The following is a 23,725-nucleotide window of genomic DNA, read 5'->3' on the forward strand; positions in this document are numbered from 1 at the left end:
ATTTAGACTTGTTTTAAGAACATTACATCAAAGTTGGATCAGCCTGTAGTGTGGTTTTCCACTTTAATTTTGAGTGTGACTCCAAATCCAGACCTCCATGGGTTGATACATTTGATTTCCATTGATCATTTTTGTGATTTTGTTGTCAGCCCATTCAACTATGTCAAGAAAAAAATATTTAATAAGAATATTTCATTCATTCAGATCTAGGATGTGTTATTTTAGTGTTCCCTTTATTTTTTGAGCAGTGTATTTGTATTATCTTTTACCAGATCTAATGTGTTATATTCTCCTACATTAATTTCACATTTCCACAAACTTCAGTGTTTCCTTTCAAATGGTATCAAGAATATGCACATCCTTGCTTCAGGTCCTGAAAAAGGGTCAGATCCTTAAGAGGTTTTTAAGCATCTCATCAATAATCACCACATCAATAACCACCTCTTCAGGGTTTGTTCTGGATGTGAGGCGAGCTCTACTCATTCTGTTTTTGATTCTAAGGTGTCTGCGGTCGTTTGACCCTAACCAAGTCTAATTTAATAAGCACACACCTGCCCTACCTCAGCCATAAATGTCCCTTTTTCGCCCAGCAGCCACACTGTGACTAAGTAATATGCTCAACACCCTCAGAAGGTTTGATTTTACTGCACTACAAATATTATACACCGAGTGTACAAAAAATTAGGAACACCTTTCTAATATTAAGTTGCACACCCTTATGCCCTCAGAACAGCCTCAATTTGCCAGGGCATGGACTCTACAAGGTGTCGAAAGCGTTCCATAGGGACGCTGGCCCATGTTGACGCCAATGCTTCTCACAGTTGTGTCAAGTTAGCTGGATGTCCTTTGGGTGGTGGACCATTCTTGATCCACACGAGGAACTGTTGAGCGTGAAAAACTCAGCCGTGTTGCAGTTCTTGACACACTCAAGCCGGTGTGCCTGGCACCTACTACCATACCCCATTCCAAGGCACTTAAATTGTTTGTCTTGCCCATTCACCCTATGAACAGCACACATACATAACCCATGTCTCAAGGCTTAAAAATCCTTTTTAAACATGTTTCCTCCCCTTTATCTAGACTGTCGGAAGTGGATTTAACAGGTGACATCAATAAGGGATCATAGCTTTCACCTGGATTCAACTGGTCATTCTAGGTCACGTGTCAAACTCAATCCACGGAGGGCCGAGTTTTCGCTCCACCCTTGTACTCAATTGATGAATTAACTCACTAATTAAGGATCTCCCCTCCCCTGGTTGCCTAGGTCTTATTTGAAAGGAAAAAACTGCACACTCAGCCCTCCGTCAAATGAGTGGCAACCCCTGGTTGAGGTCATGGAACGAGCAGGTGTTCCTAATGTTTTGTACAGTGTATATGTTCAATGATCACCCCTATAACATGTAAATGTTCCACAGGTGTCAGACAGTGATCAAAAAACACAGGACACTGTTATTTGCTAAGCACAACGGTGTTTGATCTTATAGTGCCACCTTGTGGTCATAACGATGATAATACTTACCTACTTAGTGGTCTTCAATCCATGCTGGGACATCAGGCTGCAATAACCTTCAGCCACGGAGTCTGTCTTTTACCTGTAAAGTAATAAATAATAAAATACAGGTAGATAAAAATATCTGGATAACAAATCTCACTGATTACTTCCAATGAACCTCAGCTTCGCAAGGCTAGATTTTGTATTTGTTTAAACACAAACATGTTTGTGATTACATTAAACATACTCCAAATACTGTGAAAAAGGAGGCAGGACACAGGGAACACATATAGCATGTATTGACAACTATATTATTCAAGTTCTGCTGCAAAGAATCAGAGGAGACCAATTGAAACAGATATAGAATTTATTTTCAACCAGAAGTAGGAAAATAGATAGGTAGGACTAAAGAAAACAAGCCAAAGGGTGTTATAAACAGAAAACTAGTCCAAAGACAAACCACGAAGATGGCTTAAGAAGAAAACTGAAAATGCCTTGTTTACCATTCAGTTTAACAGTTTGTATAATTTTAAAAACAGCTGCCTTCATTTTATTCTCTGTTGATGAACATTCTTTGAATGTTGTGCAAGTGTTTTTGCTGGTATTCCGTGAATGGTAAACAAGTAGTTGGTCCTGTGTATGTACAATACAGTGACACATCAATATAGCATGTACTCAGCTGGCTACAGATCGTTTGATGATCAGGATTGTCTATCACTATCAGCAGGGAGGAGGGTGAGGCCTATACAAGATGGAGACATGGAGGCAGGAGAGAGAGATGAGTGAATGGGGTGATTGTTAGTGGAGGTGGAATCTGCTGTAATTGCACTCGGTCTTACGGGAAAAGCAGCAGAAAAATGGGTGTCTGAAAAAAAAGAGTAGTGGATCATTTTCAAAAACATTTTCTTAATGACTCTGAGGGTAATACTGCCAAGTTTCTGGGGAATGGAAATGACCGGTCTGAAATAAGATGCACTGTTGCAAGCCAAAATCCTTTTTGACAGACAAATAACTGTTATGGTTGTAAAAACAAAATGTATAAAAGGCTGTTGGAAAAGGCAAAGAGCCAAGTCATGACAGTGGTCTTTGGATGTGTATGTACTGTATAGAACAGGGGCGTCAAAATCATTCCACGAAGGGCCTAGTGTCTGCTGTTTTTTCCCTTTCCATTAAGACCTAGACAACCAGGTGAGGAGAGATCCTTACCATTTAGGGACCTTAATTTAATCAATTACAAGGGAAGAGCAAAAACCAGCAGTCATAATTAGTTTGACACGCGTTAAGGTGAGAGGGTGCTCTACACTTGGACACAGAAAGCAGCTTCAGTGTGCACCTCGACAGGGAGCGCAGTCAGGGCAAGTCCTTATACAACGGAGAAAACAGAAGCACAATGCAAACGTGAAAAAGTAAACCGAGTTCAACAGGGATCACTAACTAACTGAAGTGAATGGTGACACGTCAAGCAGTGCCATTCTCCCTCCTTGATCCAATCATAGATTGGGGGGTTCAAAGTGAGGGCCAGGAGGGGACCAGAGTAACTACTCCGTTTAGCTACTATGAAGCACAAGAACAGTGGCAAGGACCAAATAGTACTCAAATCACCACAGGACCAGACTACAAAGCAGAGGGGTATACTACAAAGCAGAGTTAATGAGTTAGCTGGCTAACTTTGATGATCAACCAGAAATAACCACACATTTTCTGGTTCATTAAGAATGAACTTGTATTTTTGGTTGTTGAGTCAAGTAGGTCCTTCTCATTTCAAGCTAATATTTTGTAGTATACCTCTCAGCATCAATGAGTTAGCCAGCTAACTTGTCTACATTTTCTGAAATAAACATTTTTTAAAGACCGATAGGCTTGAAATGGGCATGGTCTCATTGACTCAACCAAAAACAAATGTCGAAGTTGTCTCCTTAAAAGATACACGCCAGGATCTTAAGCACAAATTCATAACATAGTATGAACTGGATTCGTTACATACCACACGAACTGCAACATATGAAATGGATGACTTAAGTACACAAAACTGGGGCCACCGTTGGATCGTGAGAACCACTCAAAACTACTTTTTGAAATTACACCAAAGTTTGATTGCATCTTTAAATGAACCAGAAAATCTAGTTATTTATGGTTGTTAATCAAAGTTAACTGGCTAACTCATTGATCCTGCTTTGTAGTATAAATACGTTTTTGCTTCGTCTTACATTCATGTTGGTTTCACACCAGTCAACAATAGTGCTGTGTAGAACTGAATCGGCTAATAAGACAAGGCTATCCTGAGCTAAGACAATAGTATACATCTGCTAGCCTAAGTGACATCCCAAATACAGAAAGTGTAAATATTCACGTTTGGAGTTAAACTACTCCGCTTAGGAATCTTGATTCATTCTGCGTCCATTTTTTACATCGACCCAAAGTTGACCAAGTTAATGTTTTAATGATGACTATCATTTCTACCCAAAAAAGATCATTTGGTTGATGGAAAGGTGGGGTAAGGTATGGAAAAGCAATGAGTAAAAATGAAAGTGTAGCAATCATAGGATATACACAACACAATTCAAAAGTTTTAGGAAGGAAACAAGAGATACATCTTTTATTCACACTTTACAAAAAAAGCTAAGTCTTTAAATCTACTACAATACTACCAGCAATTCAGGGGTATCAAACTGGACATTTGCTTCTGTTCAAAACAAATAAAATATATCAAGGGGGGAGAGTAAGGACAGAAAAAAAGCTTTTGAACTAGGACTAAATTTATATTTCCCATTTCAACCTTTCCCCTCTGTAAAAATTCATAAAATTCAAACTTTAGCACAGTGGCGAAAGAATCATATTTACTTTAAAAAGGTGACTTTAATTTATTCAATAATAAATGTGGGAAAGGAGGGGGGGGGCGTGATCATTCCATTTCCTGTTTAAAATGTGACAGTTGCAATATATAGTCAGTCACAGACATATTTCAGTCCCGATGGTAACAAAACAGAGAGAGAGAGTGTGTCTGGGCCACCTGACAGATGGGGAGACGGGTCAGTTCCTCACAGATGGTACGGCAGAGGAGATGGAACCGCACAGGGGCTTCAGTAGCGGGGTTAAAAGGACTAAAGTAATACACTTGACTGTAGTGTCTAGGGGGTTGGACATAGGGCTAGGTATAAGGGAACATGCTTTTCTAGATTCAGAATTCAGCGGTGGAGGGGCAAGACAGGCTAGGTGACTATGGTGACAAGGGACTATCAAGGGGTTCTAAGAGCTGAGCTAAAGTACACGGAGGGTGCAAAACATTCTGGAGGTAAGGGGGTTCCAGAAGAGGTCTTCACTTTGCCCCGGTGAAAAAAAACTAAAGCTTGACAAATATTCCATACCGGATTACTAGATCGCTCAACAAGGAGTATATACACACAACATTGTCACAGCTCATACAAAAAAGAAGAAAGAAAATACAAAACGATAACAAAAACCCCAAAGGACATCAAATGTCTGGACAGTATTTAAAAAATAAAATGGGAGAAGAGGTTGTTCCGGAGTTGGCCGATTAGAAGTAGTGCAAGACAACAAAACGGCTACGGTGAGGCACAACGTTCCGGTTGTACAACGCCAATTGTGGGATACTGGATGTGCATGATGCAAAAAAAAAAAATCACTCTTAGGGTCAATCTGAAATGACAACCTATTTCCTATATAGTGCACTTTTGAACAGAGCTACACAGGACTGGCCAAAATTAGTGCACTATAGTGAATAGGGTGTTATTGGAGACCTAACCTTACTTTTGTCTGAACTGTGAGTGGATGAATGGGTCGGTTGTTGGCAGGCTGGCTGGCAGCAGTATGGACCAATGGCTTGTTAATAGAATGGATTTGAAGATGCATCATTTAGTCAGTAGATCTATTTACAATCTGAGAAACATGTTCTCAAATCATAACAGGAAAACAAGCAATACAGACGCATAGAAAGAGTTAAACTAGAGCAGGAGTGCAAAGTAGTGGCAGCGAACGCCTGGAACAACCCCTTACGTCTTTTGTACAAGCTGGTCATTTCAATTTCATCTTAACATTTACTGGATAAAAAAAAATTGCCATAGTTTACAATACAATCCTGTCTTTTTTCTTCTTCAAATTGGATCATAATTTACTCATAGTACAAAAAAAACCCTGCCAGAAAACAGGTCTTTTGTGACTCATATACAATCGTGTAAAGACAATCTAGATTTATATTCTGTACAAACAATTGTGAAAAAAAACCCACTGCTGTAGAGTACGGAATTTATGGCTGAGGGAAAAAAAAAAAAAAAAAAATCACTACTGGCCTCAAGAGACAGTGCTACAAGATCTCTGCGTATGTCCACGTGTGTGACAGTGAGAGGATTGCTGGTTTAAACTCCTGTACATCAGCTATTGCCCTCCCTCTTTCAAAAGTAACAAATCTGAAAAATGTTTAGTTGAGAATTTCCTCCGTTGCATTGCTCCTCAGCCAAAATCCCCTACCCCATTACAAAAGGTGGTATATGGTCCAAATCAGGAATGGGCAACTCCAGTCCCCGGGGGGCCTGATTGCAGTCACAATTTTGCCCCAGCTAACGCACCCAACTCCTATAATCAACTAGTCGTGATAAGTTTAAAACCCAATTAGTTTAAAAATCAGCTGTGTTGGCTAGAGCTGGTGAAAAAGTGAGACACTACTCCGGCACCCAAGGACTGGAGTTGCACATCCCTGGTCCAAATGAAGTCATATTAACAATGACTCTGTTCACGTACACATGCAGAGGAAAAACAGTGTGCAAAAGGGGATGGGAGCTGGCCACTAATTACATGTTATTCAACTACTTAAAATCATTCAAATCTGTTCCAATCCAGAGGAAACAGATACATTTTTTTTTAGCACTATGCCTGACCGGCATGCCAACAAGCCTTCGCTAACTAGAGCTTACTTGCTTCCATACAACAGGTCCAGACAAGTGTATTTGGTGGTTGCGGTCATCCTTTCCTAAAAGGATAATAATCATCAACATCTAAAAACACAGAGGCAATTCCACAGGAACAGAGACCCAGATTTTTCACTTTAAAAACATATGTCAAACAAACCCTCTCTATGCACAAGGACTACTTTCAACAATTCCCACAGAAGACTGAACAAAAACATTTACTTGATGAACAGTGCAGATGAAAAGTTGGTAACAGAACGATGGCACAAACTGTCATTCTGTTACCAAACTTTGCACCTGCACTGATCCAATTAAATGTGTTTTTGTCAAATTCAGTGGAAATTGTTAAAAAGTAGTCCTTGTGCATAGAGTTGTATGTTTGTTTAACTTTGCAATCATTGGTTGTTTGACATACATTTTAAAGTTACAAATCGGAGTCAGTGTCACAGAGTTACCATGGAATTGCCTCTCAGCAGTGACATCAGTCTACATGCACCAGTGGGGTTAGTTCCTATTGCACCACTTGGAGAGGGAGACAACTGACTAGGTTCTATTACTCAATAGTAGTGGACTGGTGAGCACCACAAAGCACCCGGTGAGCACCACAATTTTGGACCCACAGAGAGATTGGCCCTATAGCACAGAAAGGAGGAGTGGCACACCATGTTATGCCTTATATGGTAGATAGATATACCATCACATTGATCTCAGTGGGGAGAGAAAAGACAAGGCCCACTCTTAGCCTTGGCTGAAACATTAGACATGTCTGTTTCTGCCATTTTTGCTGGTTTGAGATTGGTATAGGACAGACTATCAGCTGCAAGCTTTAGAAGTGGTGTCCTTTCTCTCCTTGATACAAGGTATTTCTTGTGCCATTGTTCAAGACTGCACAGGCCATGTCAAAGACAACAAGAGTCAGGTGATATTGCTAAAGATCTAAATATCTAGACGGGGGCCAGGGGGGATATGGTGATATAATCGAAGCTAGCATCCTTTCTGTCTGTTAAGGAGTTAGAAAAGCGTTGTGTAAGAATGACCGGGGGGGGTATCCAAAACACAACAGACAGGTTTGACATTTTCTAAATGAAAACAAAATGGAAAACGACAATGAGGAAAATAAAAAATATATAACAGAAATCCCTGTTGGCCAGACCTCACTGTACGGCTGATTCTTATGTTACAGGTTGGTTGTGTATTCCGTCTCATCTTCTTTCCTCCAAGTGACAACGTGAGAAGAGCTGGAGGGCTAGAGGCTGCACACTGCTATAGCATACAGCGCCCCTGGAGTGGGGTTGTCTCACCACTACCTGCGTCCTCCAGGCAGGTGGATGCCGTTGACCTGGTTGTTGGCCTGGCCCTGGGGCAGAGTGCTGGGCAACAGCAGCTCCAGCTGGGCGAACAGGGAGAAGTGGTCAGAGGGGATGTGGGGGTGCGGGCAGCCGCTGATATTGTTCTCATGGAGCCAGTTGGAGTCCAAGGGACCCAGGATGCCGAGCACATTGATCTGAGGCTTGGAGTAGAAGATGTAGTCAATCACACCCTGAGGAGAGAGCGAGACAGAGAGAGAGGAGGGGGATGAGTGACAGCTTTTACAAAACAGATTTTAATTAGGAGGGCAAAATCGGCCATCAAATAAAAAACGTTTTGAATGTTGTTACAGCAGGATACTGCTTTTTAAGGAATGCCCAGTGCCGACTGCCAAATTGACTGCAATGATTGAGCTAAACAAGCAGGAATGATACCCTACAAAGTGAGCGTTGGCTCCTTGCACAAGGCACATATTCCTTTGTCATCTGCTTGGCAATATCCTCCATTTTAGTGTCAATGTCTTTTTCCACTTATCTGAGATCCATTCCTTTGTACAGTAGCTATCTAGCTAGCTTTGCAAATGTTTTAGCATTTCTAAACCAACTACTCAACCACCTTGGTGGACCTGTATGATATAATACTTCTCCCCTGCATGAAAACAGTCAGTCGCAGACTCACTGGTGCGAGAAACTTTGTGGGCCAGTATTAGTTATAAAATACTGCAAGTCTGCAGACAGGAAGAGTAGAGATGATGCGTTTGAAAGACAAACAACCTGAAACAACTTCCGTGCATTGCTAAATGTAATTTAGAGACATTTGTTTTAAAATCAGTACAAAAGTAACATTTCCGGCTAACGGAAAAGGTGATGACTGAGGAAGAGAACATAACTAACAATTAGACACAGTGGACAAAACGTCAGAGTACATGAAACCTTTGCAAAGCAGGTGTAATGCTGCAGAAAAGACCATGGGTCAATTTCAATGTCGGGAAAAATAGGATTTCCTGATAAATCAGGACAAGAACAAAAAGCAATCTGTAGCACTGTCAAAAGGCGGTGTCAGAGACATTGCTTCGGGTCTGCCTGTGTTTGTGTGGCTCCCTCACCTTGAAGTCAAAGGTGTAGTTGGTGTAAGGCATCAGGCTGTCCTCGTAGGCGCTCTTCAGCTTGAAGCCGTGGGTGATCCTGGAGTTGGACGTGGAGTTGCCGTTCTTGCCATTGCAGTTGAAGTTGGTGAGGCTGTCAAGGTAGCGAAGCTCCTTGAAGTCCTTGTGGGTGCAGTCCACTCCACCCTGACTCAGGTACTCCACCACGCCTGGAGAGAGGGGGGCGGTAGGAGTTTACATGAGTCCTGTTCAGTAAACCTAAACTTGTCCAGTTACTTTTCCATTGCAAAATGTTTTCCCTATAGAACAACCCATACGTGTCTAAATTCCTTCATTCAAAGTAACCATCACCAAGCCAAGCAGGCAGCTAGTGGGCCCATCACTATATTTATCGATTATACCTTTCCCTTTGATGGATTCTGGGTACTAAGTCCTAAACTTGGGATAGGGTTAATTATTAGGTATCCTATTTATTTATTTTTTTACCTTTATTTAACTAGGCAAGTCAGTTAAGAACAAATTCTTATTTACAATGACTGCCTAGGAACAGTGGGTTAACTGCCTGTTCAGGGCCAGAACGACAGATTTGTACCTTGTCAGCTCGGGGGTTTGAACTTGCAACCTTCCGGTTATTAGTCCAATGCTCTAACCACTAGGCTACCCTGCCGCCCCTATTGAAATAGGGTGCTTAGGTTTAGAGGGTCTACATCAGAATTTAATGGTTATCTGTAGGAGGAAGGTATACGGTGTACGCAATTAAGCTTGAAATGTGCTGAGTGCAGGGAAAACAATATCGTGGCAGCATTGATAGGGAGAGAGAGCCACGGATTAGTGATGAAGAGGGTCGAAGTCAGGTCAGGTTAAGGGAGAAAGAAGTTCATTGCCCGTATCACTTAGTTTCCTGCCTAGCAATAAAGATACAATGTTTAGCAAGAAGGAGGAGACTCCACCCAAAGTGGGGTTGCTATATCACAACTATTGTAAACATGTCTTTGTCTAATGCAGCTGTATTGACTCAATGGGAAGAATAAACTTGGTTTGAGCTTTCACAGTTTCCGGTGAGTTTTTTTTTATTACTAGAATTAGAACCTAACATCGTCTAACCCAGCCACTCACCAGAGTCTGGTAGAGAGTTGAGGTCAGCACAGAGAACAAGAGGGATGCCATTGGTCTCCCCAGAGACAGAGGAGAGTTTGAGGCTGCGAGTGGCCTTGTCCACAATGTTCTTCACCTCAGACAGGAACATCATGGTCTGGACCAGCTTGACGTCGGAGTACTCCGGGTCCCAGTGCATGTGGGCATTAGCCACCAAGAGGAGCTGTTTCTCCATGCCGTGCAGAGACTTCCCCGCTGGAGAGAAGAGAGAGAAAAATACATGTGTTGAGGTTACTTTAAAATGGTCAATAAGCAGTAGAAACAAAGAATGTCACCAACACTGTTTTGGAAAAAAGATGGATAAACGGAACATGTCTTTAAAATCATAAAACAGAGCCATGGATGCAAGTACTGCCATCCATGATATCAATATTATAGTTTAACCATGTTGAGGCTATAGTTTTCCTTATAATATCTACTTTGTTGACAATACATTGAACAAAAATATAAAATGCAACATGCAGTGCGACATCTTCGCATCAATTTGATCAGGCTGTTGATTGTGGCCTGTGGAATGTTATCCCACTCTTCAATCGATGTGCAAAGTTGCTGGATATTGGTGGAAACTGTTGTACACGTTGACCCAGAGCATCCCAAACATGCTCAATGTGTGATACATCTGTTGAGTATGCAGGCCATGGAAGAACTGGGAAATGTTCAGCTTCCAGGAATTGTGTACAGATCCTTGCGACATGGGGCAGTGCATTATAATGGTGAAACATGAGGTGATGAGTGGATGAATGGCACAACAATGGACCTCAGGATCTCGTCACGGTATCTCTGTGCATTTCAAATTGCCATCGACAAAATGCAAGTGTGTTCATTGTCCGTAGCTTATGCTTGCCCATACCATAACCCCACCACCACTGGGCACTCTGTTCCCAACTTTGATATCAGAAAACCGCTTGCCCACACAACGCCATACACATGGGTCGGCGGTTGTGAGGCCGGTTGGACATGCTGCCAAAATCTAAAACAACGTTTGGTGCGGCTTATGGTAGAGAAATTAACATTACATTTTCTGACAACAGCTCTGGGAGACATTACTGCATTCTGCATGCCAATTGCATGCTCCCTCCAATCTTTAGACATATGTGGCATTGTGTTATGTGACCAAACTGCACATTAGAGTGGCCTTTTATTGTTCCCAGTACAATGTGCAATGATCATGCTGCAATGTGTAATGATCATGCTGTTTAATCAGATTCTATGCCACATCTGTCAGGTGGATGGATTATCTTGGCAAAGGAGAAATCCTCACTAAAAGAGATGTAAACAGATGTGTGCACAACATTTGAGAAATAAGCTTTGAGAGAGTATGGAACACTTCTGGGATTTTTTATTTCAGCTCATTGAACATGGGACCAACACTTCACATGGTGTTTTTATTTTGGCTTCTGATGGGGTACAACAGTTGAACTAAGCTCATGTACCCATTGATTCTTGAGGAATATATCATTCCTTTATAAGTCCAAAAATTGATGTAGCAATGGCTAATTGCCCTTTAAAAAAGGCAGAGCACAGCCATGGGACACAAGCCAGAATAGTGCAGCAACAGCCTCTCCCCTTTTGAAGTTCTAAATGTAAAGTGAGATGAAGATAAGCCCCTGTGGTACACCCTTGAAAACCGACTGGGAGAGACCATTTCTAAGCCATGTGGATATCCGCCAAATAATTCACCCACCATATTACAAAACTCAGTCCTTTCAGTTCTACGAATACCAAATTAGTAAGAACCAGACAAAGAGCCAGGTGCAGGGGCTAGGGTGACAAATGTCAGGGCTTGACATTCAGTTAAATTTGCCAGTGGCAAAATCGGGCCAGTGGCAACTGAAAGCTACTGGCACAAATGAAGAAAATACTGGGCCAGGACAAGATCTCACAGGAAAGCACATGATATGCTCATAATTTCAATATCAGGTGATTTTCTCAATTTTGCAGGATGATCAAGTAGCCTATAATAACCTACCCTCCATTCTAGGGATGCACGATATATCGGTGAACTTATCGTAATCGGCCGCTATTTGCTAAAAATGCCAACATCGGCCCAATGTCTAGTTTAACGCCAATGTGCAAAACCGATGTCAAAGCTGACATGCATACCTATATAACGTAGGTAGGTACATGGCGTAATGACGCCACGTAAAATTTTGCGCTACTCGTGCAACACCGCATTCCTAACCTAGCCCAATGTCTGCTGTGTGGATCGAGCAGTCAAGTCGAGCATTTGAAAGTAAGAATTTCAGTGAGACAACTCGAAGGCAAAACCCATTAATGCCAAGATAATGGAATTCATGGCCTTTGACAATTAACTGTTCTCTGTCGTGGGTGACGTTGGCTTTCGCCTACTGGTTGAGCACCGGTACACACTACCAAGTACGCTACTTTTCAGATGTTGCCCTACCGGAGTAACACATTAATAGCGTCACTGCTATAAAAAAAAATGTTTTAAAAGCATTGCTATTAGCTTCACAACTGATATTTGGACCAGCGATATCAGCCCCATGGGCATGCGGAGTCTGACAGCACAGTAGGTCTAGGATTTCGTACTGAGGAAAGTTGTATTGCAGGCTCATGAATGTGCTGGTTGTCATACAGCTGCTGCCATTTCAATGGCATTTGAGAACATGAACACACTAGCTAAGCTCCATTCAAACAACTGACTCGAGAAATAAGCTCATCAACTGTGCCTGCAGCACACGAGACACTCTCTGTCATGGCATTGAAACGCATGCTCAACAAAGCGATTCGGTGGCACTCTTTACTGTGTAGTCACCATGCTCGATGCTATGGATAAGGGCCGCTACTTTGATGCAGACAAACAGGGTTACATGAAATGTTACACACACACAGCTAGACAAGATGGAAACTGACACAGTGACAGTGCGCACCGAGGAAGAGAGGCCACGGACAGAGCTGAAACTTCACTGCTTGACATTATGAAATCCTGGTTGAGAATGAAACGACTGAACAGCAAGTAAGTGAAATAAATCAGTTTTGATTATGTTTTACTGGTAATGGGGGCATATGTTAACCCAGGCACTGCAGCCCCCGGCATGACTCCCATTCCCCAGGTGCTCTCATTTGTTGACTTCTGTAACTGTAAAAGCATTGGTATCATGCATGTTAACATTAGAAGCCTCCTCCCTAAAAGTTTGTTTTATTTACTGCTTTAGCACACTCCGCCAACCTGGATGTCCTAGCCGTGTCTGAATCCAGGTTTAGGAAGGCCACCAAAAATCCTGAAATGTCCATCCCCAACAATTACATTTCCTGACAAGGTGGAACTACCAAAGGGGGCGGAGTTGCAATATACTGCAGAGAAAGCCTGCAGAGTTCTGTCATACTATCCAGGTCTGTGCCCAAACAATTTGAGCTTCTACTTTTAAAAATCTCCCTTTCCAGAAGCAAGTCTCTGACCGCTGCTGCTTGTTATAGACCCCCAGTTGTGCCCTGGACACCATATATGAATTGATCGCCGGCCATCTCTCTAACCTACCAGGCACAAACCTAATTCCGTAACCATGGGCATACTCTTAGATATCATCCTAACCAACCTGCCCTCTAAATACCCCTCTGCTGTCTTCAACCAGGATCTCAGCGATCACCGCCTCATTGCCTGCGGTCAAACGACCACCCCTCCTAACTGTCAAACGCTCCCTAAAACACTTCAGCGAGCAGGCCTTTCTAATCAACCTGGCCCGGGTATCCTGGAAGGATACTCACCTCATCCCGTCAGTAGAGGAAGCCTGGTTGCGCTATAAAAGTGCTTTCCATGATCCATTCAAAAAATTTAGAACTAAGAACAGATATAGCCCTCGGTTCACCACAGACTTGACTTCCCTTGACCAGCACAAAGACACCCTGTGGTGTTCTGCATTAGCATCGAATAGCCCCCGCAACTTATATACCAATATACACAGTCAGTTACGAAAGCCAACACTCCCTTTGGCCACCTTTCTTTCCAGTTCTCTGCTGGCAAATGACTTGAACGAATTGCAAAAATCACAGAAACTAGAGACATATCTCCCTCACTAACTTGAAGCATCAGCTGTCTGAGCAGCTTACCAATCACTGTACACAGCCAATCTGTAAATAGCACACCCGACTACCTCATCCCCATATTATTACTTACCCTCTTGCACCCCAGTATCTCTACTTGCACATCTGTCACTCCAGTATCAATGCTAAATTTGAATTATTTTCACTTCTGATCTTTTTGCCTACCAGATTTTACAATTATTTTGTGTTATTGACTGTACGTTTGTTTATGTGTGACTGTTTTTAAATCGCACTGGTTTTCTTTATCTTGGCCAGGTCACAGTTGTAAATGAGAACTTGTTCTCAACTGGCTTACCTGGTTAAGTAAAGGTGAAATAAAAAAACTAAACTGTAAATGCCAACAAAATAACTTGCTGGACAGTGTGCGTGTGTGTGTGTAACCTTTAACTAGGCAAGTCAGTTAAGAACAAACTTAATTACAATGTCGGCCCACCTAGCCAAACCATGACAACTCTGGGCCAATTGTGCACCGCCCTATGGGACTCTTGCACGGCGATGCAGTGCCTTAGACCGCTGCGTCTGTGTGTGTTAACTATTTAACGGTACTAGAATGCTTAAAAAGGCTGCAAAAATGGTAAATCTGTTTTCGGTATCAGTTTTCTTGGGGCAAGGAAAATATATGATATCGGCCAAAAATGTAATATCGGTACATCACTAGCATACACAACATTTTAACTTGACAATATATTTACATTGATTGCGTAAATGTTGTCCAACAATCTCAAAAAAGGGTGTTATTTTTTTTAACGATTTTAAGCAGTCAGTCTACAGTTGTAGGGCCCTATGAAATCAGTTTAATCTTTTGCTAAATACCGTTTTCCCCAGTTTTGATTTTCCAGGTTCCCCTAGTTTTTATAAAAAATATATATGAAACTTAAGAAACATTTTCCCAATGGATGTCCACAACAATGCTTAAACCACATCGGGAGACCTTTGGGGAGGGTGTAGTTGCCCTTTAATTCAATTGCCACCTACTGAGAGATCATTGTTTGGCTTTGTGTTTCTGTAGCTTACTACACAATGAACCGCAACATGTATGTGATGGCAGAGTCTGCAAAGCAAATACTGACCTAATAGACACAAATCATGATACAATTCTGCCAGTTAGATCTACTTTTGCAGTCAACATTTAAAATTGGGAAAGTGTTTTGGGAAAGTCTTTAGAAAAAGTGTATTCTCTCAGAGCATGATTTAATTGTTCAATGACTTAACCAGGACTTCATACCCACTGTTGCCTTAGTATCTACCAGTAAATGCTGTATCATAAATTGAAATGAATTACACTACCATTCAACATTTGGAGTCTCTTAGAAATGTCCTCATTTTTTAAAGAAAATAAAATGTGTCCAGTATCTGGAGCATCAGCATTGAAGAGGCAACACAGGGATGCTGGCCTCCTCGGCAGAGTTCCTCTGTCCAGTGTCTGTTCTTTTGGTCAACTTAATCATTTATTTTTATTGGCCAGTCTGGGATATGGCTTTTTCTTTGCAACTCTGCCTAGAAGGCCAGCATCCTGGAGTTGCCTCTTCACTGTTGACTTTGAGACTGGTGTTTTGCAGGTACTATTTAATGAAGCTTCCAGTTTAGGACTCGTGAGGCGTCTGTTACGCAAACTAGACACTAATGTACTTGCCCTCTTGCTCAGGTGTGCACCGCGGCCTCCCACTCCTCTTTCTATTCTGGTTAGGGCCAGTTTGCTCTGTTATGTGAAGGGAGTAGTGCGAGATCTTCAGTTTCTTGGTCATTTCTCGCATGGAATAGCCTTCATTTCCCAGAAAAAGAATAGACTGACGAGTTTCAGAAGAAAGGTCTTTGTTTCTGGCCATTTTTAGCCTGTAATCGAACCCACAAATGCTAATGCTCCAGATACTTAACTAGTCTAAAGAAGGCCAGTTTTATTGCTTCTTTAAATCAGCACAAGTTTTCAACTGTCCTTACAATTTCTTTCAAAAACAAGGACATTTCTATGTGACCACAAACTTTTGACCGGAAGAGTATGTATATAAACTTTGGATTGCTGATGCTATACATTGGCCAATGAGAGGCTTTGAAGCGACAAAAATGACATGTATTTAAGTATTTCTTGTTGTGGGGACCGTAACAAAAAAAGTGACTTTAAAATGAGTTTTTACTCAAAGTAACTGTGGTCAGTCTTAGCTATAGGTAACCAGATCGTAACTACAAAGTTATGTTTTGGCATTTTTACATATTTATTAACTTATGTTCGGAACTACACACAAGGCACTATTTATCAACATCATATGGAGAACCAGTGCTACCTAGGTAGTTCCAGCTGGCTAATGTTAGCATGGCTAGCAGGTAACATGCAATTACACTCCAAACCAAGTGTTGGCGCTGGTGAGCTTCTATGTACATCCACAAAGTAAAAAACATAAATTAATGCAAAAAAACTGCATCTCCTCATTTCCTGTACATTTGGTAGTGGTAGTCGAGCGAGTGAGCATTGTAGTGGTCTTCTGCTATCCGTAGCCAGTACACTAAAACCCACAAGGATGGGGTTACTACTCATTTGAAGTGGGACCGGTTTGTCTGGTTGAAGCAAGCAGATTGGAGTATGGGAACCGTGCACACATCTACTGTACGACTTTGATGGCTTAGTATAACCAGTGGAAGGTAGAATTCAGAATGAGACTGACAAACCAGGTATTGTGCAGAGCGTGACTGAAGCCTTCAACCGCCATTTTCTACAAACCTACAGGTAACGTTGGCCCTCAACTTTGGTGGCCAACTCAGCAGTCAATCGGTAAGTCTCCGCTCTCTCTACATTATATCTGCTGGCTTTTTATTGTGTTCTGTGGGTTCCTGCCAGTGCTAGACTAGTTGTTCTCTAGCTTACTACTTAGATATATGTTGACTGTGGTGGTTGGCTAGCAAGCAGGCTAAAATGACCAAGTTTAGCTGGCTGGCTAAGAACTGCTTATACCGGTAACATTATTTGATAACTGGTTAGATGGCGTTATGCATTTCCAAAACGGGTTTACTTGAACATAGATATCTAGATATTTAGTGTGTATGTATCGATATATAGGCTGTGTGCGCTGCTTTTAAAATGTATGTAGCTCTGTCCGTAAGCTACATACATTGTTATTATTGTTATGCATCATGCCATGTTTTACGTTGACCCTAGGAAGTCTAGCTGCTGCTTTCGCAACAGCTAATTAGGACCCTAATAAAATATATGTTGAGCCTGAATGGGATAGTATCATAGCAAGGTCTAGGATTTACAGCAGCGACGGGCAACCCCCTTTTGTAGGCCCATGCATTTAAAAAATAAAAATAGAAACTTGTTGGTCCCATGTTTCATGGCCTAAAATAAAAGACAGCAGAAATGTTCAATACGCACAAAAAGGTTTTTCTCTCAAAATGTTTTGAACAAATCTGTTCACATTCCTGTTAGTGAGCAGTTCTCCTTTACCAAGATAAACCAGCCACCTGACAGGTGTGGTATGTCAAGAAGCAGATTAAACGGCATGATCATTACACAGTTGCACCTTGTGCGGGGGACAATAAAAGGCCACTAAAATAAACAGTTTTGTCACAATGCCACATGTCTCAAGTTCAGGGAGCGTGGAATTGGCATGCTGACTGCAGGAATGTCCACCAGAGCTTTGGCAGAGAATTTAATGTTAATTTCTCTACCATAAGCCACCCCCCCAAGTAATTTTAGAGAATTTGGCAGTACGTCCAACCAGCCTCAAAACCGCAGACCACGTGTAATCATTCAAGCCCAGGACCTCCACACCTAGCTTCTTCACCTGCGGGATCGACTGAAGGGGAAGGGGTGCTCAATAATATTTATGTATGTATTAAAGCCCTTCTGTGGGGAAAAACATGCTGATTAGCTGGGCCTGACTTCAAAGTGGGTGGGTCTATGCCTTCCCAGGACACCCCCATGCTTGCACCCCTGCCCAGCAGATTATGTGAGTCAAGTTCAGCAGTTGGCCGCTCAAGGCACTCCATGTCCTTTCCTACGCTTTGCTAAAAAACGCTCCAGGCCTCCAGAAAAAAAATATCCTACTCCCAAATTCACACCATTCATTAAAATAAGGATTTGACCAAAACCAATATATTTGTATGACTACCTGGACCTACCAACTGTTTAATGTATTGAAACTATACCATATAGATTTGAATGAACAGTAAGAATATCCATGAAAAGGTGAACATAAGACACTAACAATTTCAAAAAGGCTACATGTCATTAAACAGTATATAAACTTTAAAAAGGTCAGGAGCCAGAAAGGGAGCCTAAGGAGGAATTCAAATGAATTTAGGCTATATCATTTCAATTAAGGTAGGGACATAAACCACACAGCATTTAAACATTTTTTTGTATGAAGTCATAGGTCTGTAAATCGCACGTAGGCTTTGACTTACTTTAGAATTAAATACAAATTAAATGAAATGACTTATTAGTGCCTTTGAATTAAATTTTAGAATCACGAGCTTGGCCAGCCTGTGGCTTCAGGCTCATGCGAGAGCCGGCCAGCAGTGGAGAATATCCTCTCCACACTTAGAGCCACTGGGGATGCTAAACAACTTTTTGGCCACTCTTGCCAGGCTGGGCAGTTTGTATTTTTCTATTAGATGGACCCAAAAGGTTTTTAGGCCAAATAACTTAATCAAAACAGAAAGCTCCTTGAACGTGGGAATATGCCAGGCCTATTGGGCAAAAATCTAATTATGTCCAATTGTATTGATAATGTAACAAAGTTTGAGATCTGATTTTCTTATTATAAATACTTTGATACAATGACATTCATCTACCCACCTCCTTTATTTTAGCATGTGCACATAGTAATAAGTACACCATCACACTTTTGGGATAAGTGTCTTTTCATATTCCACAATGATTCTTTAGTTGTGGATGTTTCATGAAGCCAGTGTAACAACTTCCATATCCCGCATGTAGAACAATGTTATCTGGTCTGTAACTTAACAGTTTAGTACCATACCAGCAGGTGTCATCCAAGCCGTACACATAAGTGGACACTACACCACCGCTCTCCCTCCTCACCTTTGTAAGTCACCTTGATTTAGCGTTTTGTCAGTTTATTTATGAAAATATTTAGCCAACTCCATGACAGTAGCTAAAGCAATGGGCTATTAGGAGCACAAGTAGACTACAAACGCATGCTGGGGGGGGTAACTTAAGGGCCCCAAAAGGCTAGGGCTGGCTCTGACTGCATGTATGGGTATGATGTGGGTACGAAGTCCCGCTTGTCACTGCAGCCCCTCATGATGACTTCAGATTTATTTGTGGCCCACACCCCCATCAAAAGTTGCCCATCACTGGTCTAGGGTGAGAAAAGGGAGAGGGCCATAACTAGGTGTAGGGTCAATGGTTTGAAAAGGAACATAACACTCACAGGATTCCTCCATCATTTCCTTGCGGACCTCTAGCAGTACAGCCACTCCGATGTTGTCCTTGGTCATAACCCTGTTGAGCATGGCCTCAGAGCCTTCAGAGTTAGCCATGGCCAGCTGGTTAAACTCTACCGTGTGTTTCTGCACCACACCGAACCTGAGGGAAGAAGGCAAGGGGGAAGAGAGACGGGCAGAGAAACAAATGAAGTAAGATGTGATAAGTAACCAAGTTTCCATCCAACCATTTAATGCGGATGAATTACCTGACGCATTTTTAAAAAAAAAAAAATCACAACAGGGCTGATGGAAACAGGAAACGTCAGTACAATTTTAGAATTGTCAACTGACAATTTGTTCGTTTGACATGGTGGGATCTTTGTGTTATTCAAATTCATTATGTGAGATATGGTGGCGGAAACACCTACCACCAGAAAGCTGAAAAGCATTAAGTTTATTAGGCAGATTAAATCAATTAGGATAAACTTCACATGGCATTTAAGTGCACGGTGATCATGCAAATCTCCAATAGGCTAAATATCTAGGGTAGGCTATTCGAACGCTGGTGACATGATCGGTAATTGGCTGCCAATTATCAAATAAAATGATCTTGCTCATCCACGTAAGCTATCCACTTTATCAGCAAACTGTTGTCGAGAGCATGCGCCAAAACCATATTGGTCAAGTTTGCTATATTTATATCACCACAACAGTTTGTTACAAAACCACCAGTAGAGATAAATTTAACCTGTTTTTTTTTTTGTTCTCGGTACGTGGGAACTTAACTGCAAAATTGTTTTTACATCATCATGCAGCATTTTATTAGCAACAAGGCAGTTGATGGAAACACCACTGGTGGAAAATTGTGCATATTGGTTTTATGCACATTTTAGAATATTTACTTGAAAATCTGTCACCATTTGGATGGGAACTTAGCTAGTGTGTCATTGAGCATTGTGTGGAGAAGAAAAGAAAGCATTGACAGTGCTCCTCCGGTGCACTCACTTTTCTGTCCTGTAGAAAACTGCGCACCCGTCCACATGTTTGCGGTCTGACTCATGCATGGTTCTGGCTCGAGACTTTGGGCTGAAGAAGCCCTCGTAGCCCTGATCCTTCAGCTCTGGCAGGAAATACTGGTAGTACTGCTCCGTCTCCACTTCCTGTAGAAAATAAATCAAAATCCATACATTAAAGTGGACAGATGACTTAATGTACCAGGGAAATCAGGTTCACTGATCAATGACTTGCCAGAGAGAAACCAAAATGACTGCGACAGGAGTTGTTTAACACTGGGTCGAGGTTTACCCACATACCTGTAGGTTGATGATATCAGCGTTGCAGTTCATGATCTCCTGCATGATGGACTTCTTCCTGTACTCCCAGTTGAGGGCCCAGGAAGGGCAGTAGCCATAGAGCTGGCGCGTGGCGTACTTATCACACAGCACATTGTAGCACATCACTGAGAACAACGCTGAGAGGGAGGACAGGGTGGGAGAGACGTAGGATATAGAACCTTATTCAGTGTATTCTTATTTTAGGCCAGGGAATATAACAGTACCGCGATACTCATTAGTATTGTGGCAAGGAAACAAAACACTAAGCGGATTTAACTTATTTCGGAAAACATCCCATGTGTGTGTGCGTGTGTACATGGACTGTCTGCTGGTTTCTCACCAGAAGGTCTCGTCTGGTCCGGCTCCTGGAGTGCGATCCACGACCGGGACGGGGGCTGCTCTGTGGGGGCTGGGGACAGGAGGAGTTGTCCACGTTAGCCATTAGTAATTTTTGCTAAAACGTTATGTGAGAGACAGAGGGTGACTTACTGCATTTGATTGAACCTGCCAGATTGTCCAACAGGTAGTTCAGCAGTTTCCTCGTGCCATCATGCTCCTGGTACAGGCTCATGATTTCTTGTGCAAGTGGATTTCCTGATAGGAGCAGGAACAAAGACAACGTTGAATGACATTTTGAAAAATGCAACGGGATCTACAATGGGGTCTCCAGGATGGAATGGTTACCAAGACGATAAGCCACACTCACCTTTCAACCCCAGTGTTTGTAACTGAAACAGTTTCCCCAATTCGAATGGCAGAACCCGCAATTGGTTGTTATTTAAAAGCAGCTCCCTGTTGAGGACGGACACAGGGAAACGCAAGTGTCAGAGACAAGCCCCTGTGACATTACAGCCCCTGCCTCAACTTTCCCATAAACAATTAAGACATTGACCAGTGATCTATACAGGCAAAAGTAAATGCTCTGTGAGCCCAACAGGCAACAGTTATTCCCAGGCACCAACTAGTGACAAGTTTAGAAGTGCGGTTCCCAGCGGCTCACCTGAGAGAGACCATGTGGCCGAGCTCTGCCGGCAAGCTCCTGATCTTATTGGACGACAGATCCAGGTACAACAGGTTGTGTAGTTTGGCAATGTCAGGTGGGATGCGTGACAGACAGTTGTCAGCGATATGTAGGGCAGTGAGGTGGGTCAGAGTCCACAGAGATGGGCTCAGGCTCCTGACATTACCTGGAGAGAGAGATGTGGAGGGGTAGATAAACACACAGTTGAGTCATGTCTCTGTGGTGGCTTTTCATTCAAAGCAGATATGTATTGGATAGAAACAAACCTGAGTAAACAATCATGCTAGACTTGCCGGTCAAACCCAATATACATGCTTATAAAACAGAAGACCTTATCCTCTAAGCGCTAGAATGCTGGTCACTGAAAAAAAATGGTTGATAAACTGGCCTAGACTAAAGCATCCTCACTTGCTGAGTCCTAATATGAGAACAGCACCCCTCCACAGCTTCTGGGCCACCCCCCTGCAATGCTCACCTGTGATTTCCAGCTCAGCCCAGTAAGACTTCTTTCCATTGGCTGCCTCCTCAGTTGACATGATAGTGTACATCCGCCTGGGGTCTGGCGGTTCATATTTTTCCTTGGGCATTCCTGCTGTAACACTGGGGAAAATATTTTTTTGTAATTGAACATTATATCTATCCACTGATAACATGCATGTCAAACGCAATTAGATATCCATTGCACAAAACGGACATTTTGAAAGTGACTGTTCACTAGCAGCTTTCTAGGTACTTTACAAACATGCAAAGAGGAACGTAACTTTTCAAGAGGGCTTCGCTTGATTCTGACAACTTCTGGAAATGAGGCTCAAAGATGTGGCCATATTATTGGCTGGCTGCTGATACTAATTGCAGAAATAAATCCGGTTCAACGAGAACGCATTGCTTTACAACTTAGCAGCGAGGGAAATCAATAAAGTTGAACTTATGATACTCATTGTAACAGCTCGGTAATCTAGTTAACCAGCAAACTAACGTTAGTTCTACACAACAGGCCACACAGAGCACTGACCACCACTAAATAGTTAGAGAACACAAACTGGCCGGCTAGTTAGACAATTGGGTGGCTCGTTGAGCCCGGCATCGGGTCAGGAAAAATTGACTTTTAGCTACTGAGAATTTTAGCTACTGTTAGGGGCTAACTAGCACATTAGCCAACGAACGGCCGTCCACAACAAAATAACTTCTTGAGAATTAAAGTTAGCTGATATAGTTACCTAACCAATGAATTGAGAAGATATTAACGGTTGCATATTATTCTAGATGTAACTGACCATAACACGCTAGGCTGACAGAGTAGCAACTAACTAGTTCACTTATGGCTAACTAGCTAGCGTAACTATGCTGGCTATTCCTAATGGAAATCACCGCTGAAAGCTAATGTTGGCTAGCTAAGCTAGGTATCTACATTTTCCGAACCTGTCCGACTTCATATATGCATAAGTAGCACTTTATGAAACACATATGCAGCAATAATTGAAAACAATTGAGTTGTGGATCTGTTTCACCCAAAGCAACTCGTCGCTTGTGTTGATTTTACCTGCAAACGCATACCAATCTGTATCGCGAGGACGAGTGTGGTGCTCTCTTTTGTTTCTACTTTCTCGTTTCCGCTGCTGTATCACAAGGAACAAACAAGCATCATGGCGACTGTCAGGTTTTTTTCTCTCTGTGTGATAACAACGCTTGGTGCTATTGGTTAGCTCTTGGATGGACCGCACCATCTGCGGTTGAATCAGGAAGGCTTCGGCGCAGATGGATCAATGTGACAGATATTTCACCGGATATATAAATGTGAAGCCTCCGTTTAGCGTTTCCACACACTACCAAATTTGGTAGTGAGAGGAAGCCCAGTGGCCAGCAGTGGGAGAAGATGAAAAGAGATGGATTTTGGCCGACATTATGCACATTTTTTCATCGATGAAACATTTGATCTCAATA

General features: G+C 42.2%; 1 protein-coding gene across 2 annotated transcripts; it reads right to left on the bottom strand.

Annotated features, from left to right (window-relative positions):
• Positions 1–1,841: 1,841 nt before the first annotated feature.
• On the bottom strand, positions 1,842–23,504 carry LOC115130524 (CCR4-NOT transcription complex subunit 6-like). 2 transcript variants are annotated; one of them, XM_029661762.2, is made up of 12 exons: positions 23,325–23,504; positions 22,260–22,384; positions 21,764–21,950; positions 21,470–21,555; positions 21,253–21,357; positions 21,104–21,172; positions 20,743–20,900; positions 20,435–20,589; positions 19,435–19,589; positions 9,944–10,177; positions 8,828–9,036; positions 1,842–7,954 (listed from the first exon to the last, which is right to left on the bottom strand). In XM_029661762.2, the coding sequence occupies exons 2-12, from the start codon at positions 22,369–22,371 to the stop codon at positions 7,718–7,720; spliced, it is 1,707 nt and encodes a 568-aa protein (XP_029517622.1). In that variant the 5' UTR covers positions 22,372–22,384; positions 23,325–23,504; the 3' UTR covers positions 1,842–7,717. The 2 variants fall into 2 exon arrangements, with proteins under 2 accessions (XP_029517622.1, XP_064875678.1); XM_065019606.1 differs by lacking the exon at positions 23,325–23,504 and having other exon boundaries at positions 22,260–23,299.
• Positions 23,505–23,725: the final 221 nt, after the last annotated feature.

The sequence above is a fragment of the Oncorhynchus nerka genome, linkage group LG6 (assembly GCF_034236695.1).
Source record: "Oncorhynchus nerka isolate Pitt River linkage group LG6, Oner_Uvic_2.0, whole genome shotgun sequence".
Classification (NCBI taxonomy): domain Eukaryota; kingdom Metazoa; phylum Chordata; class Actinopteri; order Salmoniformes; family Salmonidae; genus Oncorhynchus; species Oncorhynchus nerka.